This window comes from Mobula hypostoma, chromosome 5 (assembly GCF_963921235.1).
Source record: "Mobula hypostoma chromosome 5, sMobHyp1.1, whole genome shotgun sequence".
NCBI classification, from domain to species: domain Eukaryota; kingdom Metazoa; phylum Chordata; class Chondrichthyes; order Myliobatiformes; family Myliobatidae; genus Mobula; species Mobula hypostoma.
Window position 1 is genome coordinate 4410192 of NC_086101.1, and position 16495 is coordinate 4426686.

The 16495-nt window shown below is 47.4% G+C and overlaps 1 protein-coding gene across 7 annotated transcripts in view; it reads left to right on the forward strand.

The window, feature by feature from the left end:
• LOC134346508 (histone-lysine N-methyltransferase EHMT2-like) overlaps positions 1–16495 on the forward strand; it is a 156231-nt gene that overhangs the window by 99872 nt on the left and 39864 nt on the right. For 6 of the 7 annotated variants that reach the window (XM_063047893.1, XM_063047896.1, XM_063047894.1 and 3 more), the window contains 5 exons: positions 872–978; positions 2783–2905; positions 5045–5146; positions 10506–10610; positions 15153–15307. In XM_063047893.1, coding sequence (XP_062903963.1) covers positions 872–978; positions 2783–2905; positions 5045–5146; positions 10506–10610; positions 15153–15307 — 592 coding nt within the window. The remainder of the gene's footprint in view (positions 1–871; positions 979–2782; positions 2906–5044; positions 5147–10505; positions 10611–15152; positions 15308–16495) is intronic. The other variant, XM_063047897.1, reaches the window with a different exon arrangement.

The following is a 16495-nucleotide window of genomic DNA, read 5'->3' on the forward strand; positions in this document are numbered from 1 at the left end:
TTCAACTGACCAGATCTGTGAACTGTGCATTACGTGACAGGGATACACCCCTAACAATAGCAGGAACATTCATCTATTGTCTTCCCCTCTGTAGTTTCAATGGACAGAGTCTGGATTTCCCACTCCCAGTGATTGACTTTTCCAGCCACAAAGTTAAGTTTAGGGATACAGCACACTAACAAGCCTTTCTGGTCCAAGAAGCCCTCTCTGACCAGTGACGCCCGTGTGACCAATTCACTGACCAACCGGCATGTCTTTGGATTGTGGGAGGAAACCAGAGGAAACCCACACAGTCACGGGGAGAGTGTATAAATCTCCCTACAGGTGGTAGCGGGAATTGAACCTGGGTTGCTAATGCTGTAATACTGTCATGTTGATCCCTACGCCAGGTTTCTGGAAGACACTGCTTTTTCATCTTAGTTGATGAAGTTACTCCAGAATGAATCCCTTAGGCTTCCTCCTTAATGGTGATAAGGAGATGAAAGCACGTGCTGGGTGAGGGGGGTCCTTCATGAAGGGTACCACCTTCTTGAGGCATTACCTTTTAAAGACGTCCTCGACGGTGCGAGGTGCCCCTGGTGGAGCTGGCTGAGTTTGCAACCGTGTGCAGCTTATTCCAACCCAGTGCACTGGTCCCTCTATACCAGGTGGTAATGCAGAATGCTCTCCATGGTACGTCTGTAGAAATTTGAAATAGGCTTTGGCACCAGGCTGGAGAAGAAGGGAAATAACTTGGTACAGGAGAACCTTTGGTAGGTGTCTGACAGGAGTGAGGTGAGAGCACCACCCACGCCGACCCCCTCAGATTGCAGTATCTGCTGAACTAATCTTTGCCCCTCTTCTGTCTCCCTTGTCCACACACCCTTTCCAGTCGACGACCATGATCCGAACTTCCAGAACGACCAGCACAGCCGGCGGATGCCACTGCACGCGGCCGCTCAGAAAGGCTACCTAGAGATCTGTCACATCCTGCTGCAGGTAGGAGCTGAGGGCTGGGGCCAAGATGTCTCGTACTCGCTGTTAGCGTATGCGTGGAGCAAGAATGACAATGGAGCAGTAGGACTAAACCTATTTACTGATTCGTGTTAGCCATGATACGCCATACGACCATTGCAGCATTAGGCCATTTAGTCTGCTCCGCCATTCCATCGTGGCCGATTTATTTTCCTTCTCAACCCTGTCCTCCTGCCTTCTCCCCGTCACCTTTGACACTGTGACTAATCAAGAACCTATCAACCTCTGCTCTCAATATACTCAGTGACTTTGCCTTAGAGTCACACGCTAGACAACTTACTATGTGGGAGTGACAACCTGGGCCCGCTGGCATGAAAACATGCGCAAAGTCTGCGTAAAGAGAGACCCCTCCACACATAGGAGGCCCAATTGATTCACCAGGCCATCAAACAGCAGCGTGCGCTCTTGCCAGTTCTCGCAATCCGTGCAATATAGTTTACCAGCAGCATCAGCCACAGACACACCATGACTCCATGCTGGCCCCACCTTTTCACCTTGTCCCTTCGTATTGAATTTGTTGACCAAAACAAAATGGAGATTTTACTCTCAATCCGAAGCAGAATCCACTTTATTACCACTGACATGTGTCATGTGGTTATGCCCCTAAAAGGTAACCAGTTTTCAAATGAATGAACAGCCACAGTCTAATGTGCTTGAGTAGGTAGGAGCTGATTTTGCTCTGTCATCCTCTTCAGTTTCCAGACTCAGCCAGAAAACATGGGAACCATTCAGCTGGTCCAGTCTGCTCTACCAATCCATCATGGCTGACTTATTTTCCCTCTCAACCCCCAATCCCCTACCTTCTCCTCATAACCTTTGACTCCCTGACTAACCAAGAGCCTGTCAACATCCATTTTAAATATACCCAATGACTTGGCCTCCACTACGTCTGTGGCAATAAATTACACAGATTCACCACCAATAGACTAAAGAAATTCCTCCTCATCTCTGTTTTAGATGGACTTCCCTCTATTCTGAGGCTGTGCACTCTGGTCCTAGACTCTCCCACTATGGGAAACATCCTCTCTATATCCACTCTGTCTTGGCCTTCCAATATTCGATAGGTTTCAGTAAGGTTCCCCCCTCATTCTTCTAAACTCTAGTGAGTACAGGCCCATACCTTAAAATGCTCCTCAACCTCATAGGGCAGTGGATGTCAAAAACTTTGGCCACTGGACAGACGTAAGGAGTGACGCTGTAATTTTCCGAGGGGAATAAACATATCCTTTGGAGTGCCTTTAAAAGGGATAAATATTTTGAGCTGCCTTATGGGTTTCATTCTGCCTTTGAGAGGAACATTGGTGCAGACTCTGTGATGGAGATGTGTGGGGGCGACTGTATGCTTGGTTCAGGAGGAACTTGGGTGGAGCAAGTTTGTAGCTTGGGATCAACACCATGTCCTCCCATGACAGACCTGATCACGGGTATAAGCTCTTACATAAACCCTTGGGTCACCAACCTGTGCCACACTGACAGTGATACAGTGATCCCAGCAGTGCAGGTGGTGTACAGTGAGAGGGTTTAACTAACACCTGAATTCTGATCTCCCACCTCCCTCCCTCCCTCTCCCCCTTGTGTGTCTATCTGACTTTTTTCCCTCTCCCTCTGCCCCCACCCCTCAACCCTCCCCTCTCTCTCTCTCTCCCTCCCTCCTCCCCTCTCTCCCTCCCTCCCTCCCTCCTCCCATCTCTCCCTCCCTCCCTCCCTCCCCCCTCCCACCCTCTATCTCTCCCCCATCCCTCCCCTTCTCCCTCCCTCTCTCTGGAAGGCTGGTGCGATTGTCGACGTGTGTGACAAACTTCAAAGGACTCCGCTGATGGAAGCCATTATGAACAACCATTATGAAGTTGTGAAGTTACTGGCCAAGCACGGGGCAAGCGTGTTTCACAAGGTGACAGTGCACGAGGGAGGTGTTGGGAGGGTGGGCTGGCAGCTTCCCATCCCTCATCCCACACACCATGCTTCCAGTTTCGGAGAGATCAACAGATGCTGAGGGAGCTGAGGTGTTGTTGCCGGTTAACTCGTGCCTATGAACTCGTGCGCTCATTCCTCAACTGTACTTTATTTTACTCGTGCACCAGGAGAGCGGCATGGCCCTTGTTTCCGAAGCCAGAACAGAAAATTGCCATTTTTATACAAAATTGAACAGCAGTTACTGATATTGACCATTTCAAATCAAAATCAAATCAAGTTTGATCGTCATTCAAACCATGAATACAGCTGAATGAGACAGCGTTCCTCTGGGGCCAAGGTGGAATTTGGTAAAATGTTTGAATTCCTGACATGCAAGATCAATTGCCATTCATAATACAGGCAGTACCCAGGTTACGAACGAGTTCCGTTCCTAAGTCCGACTTTAAGTCGGATTTGTACATAAGTCGGAACAGGTACACCCGGTATTATATAGCGTCAGTTAGTCAAACGTTTGTCTTAGTATATAGTATATATTTTACCTTTCTATGCATATAAAACACTTAAGAAACGTTATGTATTTCAATAATTAAATCACTGCATTGCTTAGTAATAATTGTAGCTTTTATCGGGGCAGGGCCTTTCACATGTACCATTATTCTCACTTTATCCTTTAAAATTGTTCCGATCGTTGACCGACTGTAGCCTAACACTTTTCCAATGACCGATGGTGTTCCACCTCTTTCTGATCGCTTTTTTATTTCCACTTTATTTTCAATTGTGATCGTTTTCCGTCAACGGAACAGAAACACTGCGGATTCAACAGCAGCCGCGGGCGGTGGGTCCTGAGCTCCCCTGGGTCTTAAAGTCCACCCGCACTGAGACAGGTTAAATGGGACAAGTGGGAACGGTGCTGACTGGAAAAGGGTGGGGGGGGGGTCAGGGTAAATCTTGCAAAGAAAAATTTAAGCCAAATACAAAGCTACACACTCAACATGGTGTTTACGGCAATGTGATCCGACTTAAAATGACGGACGGTGTTTTCCTTCCTCGAGCCGACGAATTTTTAATATAATAGGCTTTATGGCAGGCCGTTCGTAAGTCGGACGTTCGTAGCTTGGGGAATAACTGTACACGTGTTATTAGTCAATAGAAACTCCAAGCTAACGCCCAATAGTACTTTGAAGTTAGTAAAGCAATTGGCCCTTAGTACTTCCGTAAGGTTATCATAGCCAGTGGGGGGGTGGGGGGGCGTGGGGTTTGGGTGGTAATGGGAATGATTTCCCATAACCTATAAAGTGCTGTCAATGATGTGCGTCTCAAAAAGCCTCTGACAATCAAGCCCAGCTCCTGGCTCCTGGCTTAGGTACTGAGCCCAGCTGAACCGTTTCTGCTGACAGAAGGGGCAAAGGTGGGTTAAAACCAGTCACTTCGGGTGGATGGGACAGCATGGTTGACAGCTCATCTAGTAGAAGGAAAACTCTGATCTCAAACCTCCGCTGCCACTCATGGGGAGGGCTTTGGGAGTAAACCCCAAGGGAAAAGTCTAGAGCTGGAGTCCCTAATGCAGTCCAACGTTGAGTTCAACCAGGGTTTTCTGGCAACTCTTGCAACGCTGCTGGTGCCAAACTGTATTGGCCCTGATTCCAGCCAGCATAGCTTTATGCTTTGGCTCTTGATGGCTGGTCAAAGTGTAGAGGTCAGACTAAGAGTGGTACTTTGGATTCCAGCTGCAGGGAGACGGGGAGCCTGCTACACAGGCAGCAGCTTGTTCTCCATATTGTACTGCCCTGGCTTGTGTATCACGTGGGCAGCTATCTCCTCCAGGTGCGAAGGTTCGCTGCTTTGCCTCGTCACCTTGGGGTATCTTAAGTTTGCTTAGGTACAGCTCGTTATGCCACTGGCATTTAGGGCATTGAGGCACACAAGCCTCCAAACCATGACAAGATTGTGGTCCCCTTAGGGGAACTTCGGTTTGCAGGGAGTGCTTGTTTCTACACTGTGACGGTGGGTCAGACCACCACCCAGGAGCAGTGGTGCTGCACGTCACCAAGGTGGGGCCGTGGACTTCCTGTATCTGTGTTTAAACTGTTGTCTCGTTTCCCCCTTCACCTCCCAGGAATTAGATGCTTCCTCATGCCTGCACCATGCTGCCAAAAATGGGAGCGTACAGATGGTGCAGTTCCTGCTGGCGACGGGGCAAGTGGACCTGAACACACAGGTAAAGAGAGCTGTGTACGGTCGGGGGGGGGGTGGGGGGGGGTGGAATGTGTACTGTGTGTCCGTCCACCAGACTCCTCTCCAAAGCACCTCTCTCAAACACTGCTTTTCTCCTCCCAAAACAACCGGCACATTGATTTAGAAGATCCTCTCCAAACAGCCAGATAATCAAGGTTCAGATTGAGATTTATTTATCCTGTGTACATCAAAACAGACAGTCAAGTGTGACGTTTGTGTTTACAACCAACACAACTTAAGGGTCTTTGTGAAGTCCGGAAGTTGAAACTTGATAACGGAAGCCTGGAGTTAAAAACTTTCTGTATGTGTGTGTGTTGGTGGGAGTGGGGGGGGGGGGCAAAGGAATTGTTTCGCTGCTGTTATTTCTGATTTTTTTGTGCTCTGTGTTGTTCTGCTGAACATTGTAGACATGTTCATTGAAAAATACCTCCCACTTGGAATACTGTGCTCAGTTCTGGTCGCCTCACTACAGGAAGGACGTGGAAATCATACAAAGGGTGCCGAGGAGATTTACAAGGATGTTGCCTGGATTGGGGTGCATGCCTTATGAGAATAGGTTGAGTGAATTTGGCCTTCTCTTTGGAACGACAGAGGATGAGAGGTGACCTGACAGGGGTGTATAAAAAAAATGATGAAACAATGTACAGGGAGGAGGTCAAACACCTAGAGAGCTGGTGCAGGGATAACAACTTGATGCTTAATGTCACCAAAACCAAGGAGATGATCATCGATTTCAGACGGTCTCAGCCTGAGCGCACACCCCTCAGCATCAGCGGCTCCACAGTGGAGAGAGTGGAAAACATCAAGTTCCTTCGGGTGCAGATCTCGGACAATCTCACCTGCTCCAGGAACACCGCTGGGATTGTGAAACGGGCCCAGCAGAGATTGCACTTTCTGAGGAAGCTTAAACAAGCATCACTCCCCACTAACATCTTAACTACATTCTACAGAGGCGTGGTTGAGAGTGTGCTGACCTTTTGCATCACAACCTGGTACTCCAGCTGCAATGCTGTCGACAAAAAAGCCTTGCAGAGGGTGGTTAGGGGAGCAGAGAAGGTTATTGGGGTCTCCTTACCTTCTGTTCAAGACCTCTTTCAGATTCGATGCCTCTAGAAGACACGGTATATCATTAAAGACCCCTCACACCCTCTCCATGAACTGTTTGTTTTTCTGCCATCAGGGAAATGTTACAGGAGCATCAAAACTAAAACCACAAGGCTACTAAACAGCTTCCTCCCACAGGCAGTCAGACTGCTAAATAGCTGCTCTACCTGACTCTGCTTTGGACACTTTTAACTTGCACTGAACACTTATAACTGACTTTAACTGACATGTGGCTGTTGTGTTTTACTATTTATTGTTATGTTTATTATTTAGTGTTGCGTTTGTTATGTTATGATTGCACTGCTCCTGGGAAACGCTGTCTCATTCTGCCCTGCAGAGCTGATGTACGGTTAGAATGACAATAAAGTTTTTTGAATCTTTGAAGATGATGAGAGGCATTGATCATGTGGATAGTCGGAGGCTTTTTCCCAGGGCTGAAATGGTTGCCACAAGAGGACATGGGTTTAAGGTGCTGGGGAGTAGGTACAGAGGAGATGGCAGGGGTAAGTATTTTACTCAGAGAGTGGTGAGTGCGTGGAATGGGCTGCTGGAAACGGTGGTGGAGGTGGATACGATAGGATCTTTTAAGAGACTTTTGGATAGGTACATGGAACTTAGGAAAATAGAGGGCTATGGGTAAGCCTAGTAATTTCTACGGTGGGGACTTGCTCGGCACAACTTTGTGGGCCAAAGGGTCTGTATTGTGCTGTAGGTTTTCCATGTTTCTATGAATGTTGAAAGGACTAGATAGGGTGGATGTGCAGAGGATGTTTCCTGTGGTGGGGTGGCCAGAACCAGAGGGCACAGCCTCAAAATTGAGGGCGACGCTTTAAAACAGAGGTAAGGAGCGTTTTTTTAGCCAGAGATCGATATATCTGTGGAATGTTCTGCCACAGACTGGTGGAGGCCAAGTCCATGTGTATATTTAAGGCGGAAGTTGATCGTTTCCTGATTGGTCAGGGCATCAAAGGATATGGTGAGAAGGCAGGTATGTGGGGTTGATCCCGGATTAGGGATGGCGAAGCTGACTTGTTAGGCTGAATAGTTCTGTGCGAGCAGCACTTAGAACACGACATTGAGCTTACATCGCTGGAGATCAACTAGAGCTCAAGAAAAGCAGCTATAATCTGTGCAAAGATATCAAAGCTGCAAAACAACAGTATAGGGATATTGAGTCAAGATTCACGACGAATAGTTTCAAATTATCCACCATTGTCCCTGTACTAAAAAAGACCAAGGTAACATGCCTGAACGGCTGGTGTCCTGTCACACTCAACTCAATAATAAGCAAATGCTTTGAGAGGCTGGTCAAGGATTACATCTGCAGCATGCTACCACCCACACTGGACCCCCTGACAATTCGCCTGCCGACACAACCGATCGACAGATGACACAATAGCCACTGCTCTACATACAGTCCTTACACATCTGGGGAAGAAGGATGCTTATGTGAGAATGCTGTTCTTGGACTGCAGTTCAGCATTCAACACCATAGTTCCATCCAGGCTTGACAAGAAGCTTAGAGACCTCGGCCTTGACCCTACCTTATGCAGCTGGATCCTGGACTTCCTGTCAGATCGGCAGCAGGTTGTAAGAGTGGGTTCCCTCACCCCTCAATACAGGAGCCTTTCAGGGCTGCATACTGAGTCCCCTCCTTTACTCCCATGACTGTATCGCCATCCCCAGCTCCAATCTGCTAATTTGCCAACGACGCTACATTGATTGTCCTTATCTCAAACAATAATGAGGTGGCCTACAGGGAAGAAGTCACCACCCTGACACAGTGGTGTCAAGAAAACAACCTCTCCCTCAACTTTGCAAAAGCAAAGGAGCTGGTTGTGGACGACAGGAGGAATGGAGACAGGCTAACCCTATTGACATCAATGGATCTGGGGTTGAGAGGGTGAACAGCTTTAAGTTCCTCGGCGTAAACATCGCCAAGGACCTCACGTGGTCTGTACACACCGGCTGTGTGGTGAAAAAGGCACAGCAGCGCTTCTTTTACCTCAGACAGTTGAGGAAGTTTGGTATGGGCCCCCAAATCCTAAGAACTTTCTACAGGGGCACAATTGAGAGGATCCTGACTGGCTGCATCACTGCCTGGTATGGGAATTGTACCTCCCTTAATCGCAGGACTCTGCAGAGGGTGGTGCGGACAGCCCAGCGCATCTGTAGTTGTGAACTTCCCATGATTCAGGCCATTAACAGATAGGTGTGAAAAAGGGCCCGAAGGATCATTGGGGATCATTTATTATTAAATTATTATAAATTACTACGATTGCACATTGCACATTTAGATGTAGAGGTAATGTAAAGATTTTTACTCATGTATGTGAAGGATGTAAGAACTTAAGTCAATTCAATTCTGCTCCTCTGTCTTAAGGTCTTATGAAACACACAGTGAAATGCATCATTTGCATTAACGATCAAACAACCTAAGATGTTCGAGAGGCATGTTCTGACGCTATCGTGGTATGCCTACAGTGTTCAGCAGAACAACACAAGCAACAATAACAACATAACAAAACAAGACCACAACAGCAAACCCTTCCACCCATTCCCCACGTAGAGAGGCTTCCAACCCCAGGATAGACTACCTCAGGACTTTCAGTCTTTGGTTCCACACCTCAGACTCTCAGACCAGTCCCTGGCTCATAGTCACAAACTTGCAGATCTCCAGTCTCTGGACACACCAATCCAGGGGATCTTACCGTTATGCCTCGACCTCCTGACTTGCTGATTTTGGTCTTCGATCTTCAGGTTTTGACCTCCAGACTTCTCCGACCTCTGGTTTCCATCTGCCGTTTCTTTATCCATTCTCCTAATCTGGTCAAGTCCTTCTGCAGACACCTTGTTTCCTCAACACTGCCTGCCTCTCCACCTATCTTTGTATCATTTGCAAACTCGATCAATTGCATCACCCAAGTCATTAACATACAATGTGGAAAGTAGTGGTCCCAACCCTGACCCCTGCAGCACACCACTCGTCACTGGCAGTCAACCAGAAAAAGCTCCTGTATTACTACACTTTGCCTTCAGCCAGTTGCCCAATCATCTATTTTATTTCTGGCTGGCTACCTTGTATGTTAGGCTAGGAGCCAGGAATGAGTTCACTATAGTTTGTGACTTGGGCCATTTGAGGCTGTTACAGACATCTACTGCCCGGCACCAACCCTGCAGGGGATCCACTTTATCTCCTGACAACAGGCTCATTCTCCCCCTACCTCTCCCCTCTCCCTCCCCTACCTCTCCCTTCCCCCTCCCCTACCCCTCTCCCCTACCTCTCTCCTCCCCTCCCCACTTTCCCTTTCCCCTCCCTTCTCCTCCCCTTTCCCCTCACCTCCCCTTTCCCCTCACCTCCCCTTCCCCCTCCTCCTTTTCCCCTCACCTCCCCTTCCCCCTCCCCTTCCTCCTACCCATCTCCCTTCCCATCTCTCTCTGCCTCCCCCTTTCCTCCATGCTACAGAACCAAGCATTCATCATTCGCTGTAAAGTGGTTAGCACAATTGCTTTTTTGCACCTGCAATCACCAATCAGGGTTCAATTCCCACCCCTTTCTGCAAGAAGTTTGTATGTTCTCCCAGTGACCACTGTTTATTCCTCTCCATTGACCCTGTCTGACCTGCTGAGTCCCAACAGCATCTTATTCACTACAGTTTACTTTGGGCCTCAGGCCAGTTCAGCCAGTTGCTGACTCTCACTGCCTGGTACTACTGTTCCCTGTGACCCGATGGGTTAATGTTTCCCTTGCCGAATGCCATGCTGGGAACTGAGATAGTGGTCAAGTTGAGGGTCATTTTATTGTCATTCAACCGTTCACATACCGCCAAACGAAACAACATTGCTCCGGACCAAGGTGCACGATACAGTACATATAACTCACACATGCAATATCTAGTAATATTACCACAAATAAAATTAACAAACAATAAGGTGCATTTATTTAAGTCAAAAAGTAAACAGTATAATGCTACTGGCGCTTCATATGTGATGAGACCTGGGTGTCGGCAGTGGGATCACGGCCTGGGGAAGAAGCTGTTTCCCATCCTCACAGTTCTTGTCCTAATGCTACGGCCCCTCCTGCCTGACGGTAGAGGGTAAAGCAGATTATTGGATGCAAAGGACCACTGACAATTCTAAGAGCCCTACATTCGCAGCGCTCCTGATGAGTATGTCTGATGGGTAGAAGAAAGACCCCAGTGTTCCTCGTCTGCTTATTGTCCCTTCTTTCTGTGCAGGATAGTGGAGGTTGGACTCCAGTCATTTGGGCAGCTGAGCACAAGCACATCGAGATCATCAAGCTGTTACTGGATCGAGGAGCAAGTGTCGCCTTGAAGGACAATGTAAGTGGGCTCTGGTAACAGGGCCAGGCCAGCAAACCAGAGTCCGGTCCCCCAAAGCCGAGAGGCAGCGTCAGAATGATACCCGTGTTTATTATCACTGACATTGTCAAAGTTACAATTAGAAATTAGAAAAATAAATAAATAGTTCAAATTCCAAGTAAATGTATTATCAAAATACATATATGTCACTATATACAACCCTCAGATTCATTTTCGTGCAGGCTTTCACAGTAAATACAAGAAACACAATAGAATCAGTGAAAGATCACACCCAAGAGAATGAAAAACCAATGTGCAAAAGATAACAAACTGTGTAAACACAGAAAGAAGAAGTAATAATAATAAATAAACAAGCAATAAATATTGAGAACATGAGATGAAGAGTCCTTGAAAGTGAGTCCATAGGTTGTGGGAGCAGTTCAGTGATGGGGTGAGTGAAGTTATCCCCACTGGGTCAGAAACCTGCTGGTTGACGGGTAATAACTGTTCCTGAAGCTAGTGGTGTGAGTCCTGTACCTCCTGCCTGATGGTGGCAGCAGTGAGATCAGAGCATGTCCTGGGTGATGGTTCCTGATGGTTGAGGGGTAGTAACTCTTCCTGGGCCGGGGGCTGTGAGTCCTGGGGCTCCTGTACCTCCTGCCTGATGGTGACAGCAGTGAGACAAGAGCATGGCCTGGGTGATGGTTCCTGATGTTTGAGGGGTAATGACCATTCCTGGACCTGTTGGTGTGTGTCCTGAGGCTCCTGTACCTCCTGCCTGATGGCAGCAGTGAGACGAGAGTGTGGCCTGGCTGGTGGGCGTCCCTGATGGTGCATGCTGCATTCTTGTGACAGTACTCCGTATAGACGTGCTCGGTGATGGGGAGGGCTTTACTTGTGGTGTACTAAGCCGTATCCACTACCTTTTGTAGGATCTTCCATTGAAGGTCATCATACCTGACTGTGATGCAACCAGTCAATATACTCTCCACCACACGTTTATGGAAGTTTGTCAAAGTGTTAAGTGTCACGTCGAATCTTCACCAGCTTATAAGGAAATAGTGGCACCTCTGTGCTATCTTCATAATTGTATTGACATGCTGGGCCCAGGATGGGTCCTCTGGTATGCAGTCTTAGTGCGAAAATGGAGCAGAATGTTGAAGTAATGTTCGTGGGCTCAATGTCCAGTCAGAAATCTGATGGTGGAGAGAAAGAAACTGTGCCTGAAGCGTTGAGTGTGTGTCTTCTGGTTCCTGCACCTCCTCTCTGATGGTAGCAATGAGAAGAGGGCATGTCCTGGTCGTGAGGGTCCTTCATGATGGAGGCCAACTGGAGGTAGTTGCTGCAGCAGCTCGTACTGCCCTTCTTGTGCACATATAGGGATGGTGGTCGTCTTTCTGAAGTAGGTGGGAATTTCCAACTGTAGCAATGAGAGATCGTCGATGACCTTGAACACTCCAAGAACTCACCATGCCAGCTTCTGCTTTGTGATCCTCTGCATAACAGCGCTCTCTAATCCCAGAGCAGCTGTGATCTACAATCCTACTGTGTAACACAGTCTAACCACACCACATAACAGCGCTCTCTAATCCCAGAGCAGCTGTGTTCTACAATCTTACTGTGTAACACAGTCTAACCACACCACATAACAGCGCTGTCTAATCCCACTGTGTAACACGGTCTAACCGTACCGCATAACAGTGCTCTCTAATCTCAGAGCAGCTGTGTTCTACAATCCTACTGTGTAACACAGTCTAACTGTACTGCATAACAGCATTCTCAAATCTCACTGAGCAGCTGTGTTCTACAATCCCACTGTGTTTCACAGTCTAACCATACCGCATAACAGCGTTCTCTAATCCCACTGTGTAACACAGTCTAAACTGCACCGCATAACAGCGTTCTCTAATCCCACTGTGTAACAGTCTAACCGCACCGCATAACAGCGCTTTCTAATCCCACTGAGCAGCTGTGTTCTACAATCCTACTGTGTAACACGGTCTAACTGTACTGCATAACAGCGTTCTCTAATCCCACTGAGCAGCTGTGACCTACAATCCCAATGCAGACAAGTGTGAAATGTTGCATTTTGGAAGGACAAATCAAGGTAGGACATATACAGTAAATGGTAGGGCACTGTGGAGTGCGGAGGAACAAGGAGATCTGGGAGTTCAGATACATAATTCCTTGAAAGTGGCGTCACAGGTAGACAGGGTTGTAAAGAAGGCTTTTAGCATTCTGGCATTCATAAATCAAAGTATTGAGTATAGGAGTTGGAATGTTATGGTGAGGTTGTATAAGATATTGGTGGGGCTAAATTTGGAGTATTGTGTACAGTTCTGGTCACCTAACTATAGGAAGGATATCAGTAAGATTGAAAGAATGCAGAGAAGATTTACTAGGATGTTGCCGAGTCTTCAGGAGTTGAGTTACAGGGAAAGATTGAACAGGTTAGGACTATTCCTTGGAGCGTAGAAGAATGAGGGGAGATTTGATAGAGGTTTACAAAATTATGAGGGGTATAGATAGAGTAAAATGTGAATAGGCTCTTTCCACTAGATTAGGAGAGATAAATACAAGAGGACATGGCTTTAGGGTGAAAGGGAAAGGTTTAGGGGGAACTTCTTCACTCAGAGAGTGGTGGAAGTGTGGAACAAGCTGCCATCTGACGTGGTATATGCGGGTTCACTCTTAAATTTTAGGAATAAATTGGATAGGTACATGGATGGGAGAGGTCTGGAGGGTTATGGACTGGATGCAGGTCAATAGAACTAGTGGAATAATGTTTCGGCACAGGCTAGAAGGGCCGAATGGCCTGCTTTCTGTGCTGTAGTGTTGTATGGTAAACACAAAATAATCTGCAGATCCTGGGGTCTAAGCAGCAGTATTGTATGGTTCTATTTGTAACACCGTCTAACCGTACCGCATATCAGCACTCTCTAATCCCACTGTGTAACACAGTCTAACCGTACCGCATATCAGCGCTCTCTAATCCCACTGTGTAACACAGTCTAACCGTACCGCATATCAGCGCTCGATAATCCCACTGTGTAATACAGTCTAACCATACCGCATAACAGCGCTCTCTAATCCCACTGTGTAACACAGTCTAACCGTACCGCATAACAGCGCTCTCTAATCCCACTGTGTAACACAGTCTAACCATACCGCATAACAGCGCTCTCTAATCCCACTGTGTAACACAGTCTACCCGCACCGCATAACAGCGCTCTCTAATCCCACTGTGTAACACAGTCTAACCATACCGCATAACAGCGCTCTCTAATCCCACTGTGTAACACAGTCTAACCATACCGCATATCAGCGCTCTCTAATCCCACTGTGTAACACAGTCTACCCGCACCGCATAACAGCGCTCTCTAATCCCACTGTGTAACACAGTCTAACCGTACCGCATAACAGCGCTCTCTAATCCCACTGTGTAACACAGTCTAACCGTACCGCATATCAGCGCTCTCTAATCCCACTGTGTAACACAGTCTAACCGTACCGCATAACAGCGCTCTCTAATCCCACTGTGTAACACAGTCTAACCGTACCGCATAACAGCGCTCTCTAATCCCACTGTGTAACACAGTCTAACCGTACCGCATATCAGTGCTCTCTAATCCCACTGTGTAACACAGTGTAACTGTACAGCATAACTGCGCTTTATAAATGTGCTTAGTAACTAACTGCACTCTATAATTATTACACGTGTGTGCATAGGAATGGTGAAGAAGCACCCAACCAATAAGAGGCCAGCTTGATGGTAGTTAGTACAACTGGCTTGCACAGTGATTTCTGTGCAGGGTTTGCGCACTTCCTCTGGCCTTTGGGTTTCCAGTTTCCTCCCTCATCCCAAAGACATGTGGGTCACCGTAGATGTCCCCCAATGTAGGTGGGTGTTTGGAGACTTGGGATGCTGATGGTCAAGGAGCTACAGCTGTATTTGCTTGATGTCTTTCAGTGGGAGAGTACTGGAAACGGTTTCTAACGGTTACCTCGTTACAGAAAGGATCCAGAAGATTTAGAGATGCTGGAGAGTTCACTTACCAGGATGCTGACAGGATTAGAGAGCATGTCTCATCAGGATACGTAGGTTTTACGAGTGAGGGCTTTTCTCTTTGGAATGAAGGAACATAAGGCAACTTGATTGAGGTGTACAAGTTCATAAGAGGCATATGTCAAGTGGCTAGTCTGAGACTTGTTCCCCAGGACGGGAATGGCTAATACAAGGGGGCATAATTTTACAGTGATTGGAAGAAAGTATGGGTGGGATTTCAGAGGTAGGTTTTTGTTTTAAACAGAGAGTGGTGGATACATGTCAAGGGTGGTGGTAGAGGCAGATATATCAAGGACATTTAAAAGACTTAGGCACAGGGATGATAAAAAAAAATGGAGGTTGAGGTAGGAGGGAGGGGTTAGATTGACCTTGGAGAAGGTTAAAAGGCTGCACAACATCATGGGCTGAAGAGCCTGTAATATATGTTGTGTGTAACTGCTGGTGTTCACTGTACTCTACACTGTACCCTACTCACCTTATTTCCTCCTCTCTCACAGGAGGAAAACATCTGCCTGCACTGGGCAGCCTTTGCTGGTTCATCAGACATCGCTGAGGTGCTCCTGAATGCGCGGTGTGACCTACAGGCAGTGAACATGCACGGTGACACGCCCTTGCACATCGCGGCTCGTGAGAATTTCTACGACTGTGTCATGTATGTATACATCTCCTGGAAACAGATATTTGACCTCAGTGTGTGGCATCACTGCCAGGGGTCGTTGAAAGTCCTCTGAACCCCATTCTGTTACAGCTTAACACTGTGGTCGAGGGAATAAAGACTTGGGCTATTTCTAAACGGGGAGAAGATTAAAAACTCTGAGGTGCAAAGGGACTTGGGAGACCCCATGCAGGGTTCCCGAAAGGTTAACTTGCTGCTTGAGTCAGTAAGGAAACCAAATGCAACATTAGTATTCATTTGGGGAGGACTAGAGTATGAGAGCAAAGATGTAATGTTGAGGCTTAATTGGTGAGCAGTTTTGGAGTGTCCAGAGGAGCTTCACGAGAATGTTTCCAAGAATTAACATAGGAGGAGTGTTTGACCACTCGGAGCCCGTACTCACTGGAGTTTAGAAGAATGAGTGTGGGTGGGGGGATCTCATTGGAACCTGTCAAATATTGAAAGAGTGGATGTGGAGAGGATATTTCCTGTAGTGGGAGAGTCTAGGAGCAGAGGGCAAAGCCTCAGAACGGAGGGAAGGAATTTCTTCAGTCAGTGAGTGGTGAATCTGTGGAGGTCATGTTATTAGGAGAATGGGGTTGAGAGGGATAATAAATCAGCCATGATGGAATGGTGGCGTAGGGTCTCTGCTAACGGAAATGCCTATTCTGTCACAGTTTAGCAACTGACTGTTTCTCTGTCACCCACCTTGCGTAACCTGCTGAGCTGTTCACTCCTTGTTCTGTACACTCACCGCTGGCACTGTGGGTCAAAAAGAGCCTGTACTGTGCTGTATTGTTCTCGGTTCTCAGTACAGCATTTATCAGTTGTGATCAGGATAGGTGTCCTGTTTCACCGGTCACAGAGCCTGTACTGTTCAGTGTTCTCAGTTGTTTATCAGTTTTGATCAGGGGAGGAGTCCTGAAGTGGTGGTTCTTCACTCTTCCGCTATTTTATGCAGTACCACGAGAGGGCACTGCAACTCTCCACCCACATTCACAACATACGCGGTGGCCACTTTATTAGGTACAGGAGTGGAACCTGGTGTTGTCTTCTGCTGCACTAGCCCATCCACATCAAGGTTTGAACGTTGTGTGTTCAGAGGTGCTCTTCTACGCACCACTATAGTAACATGTAGTTGTTTGAGTTACTGTTGCCTTTCTGTCAGCTCAAACCAGTCTGACC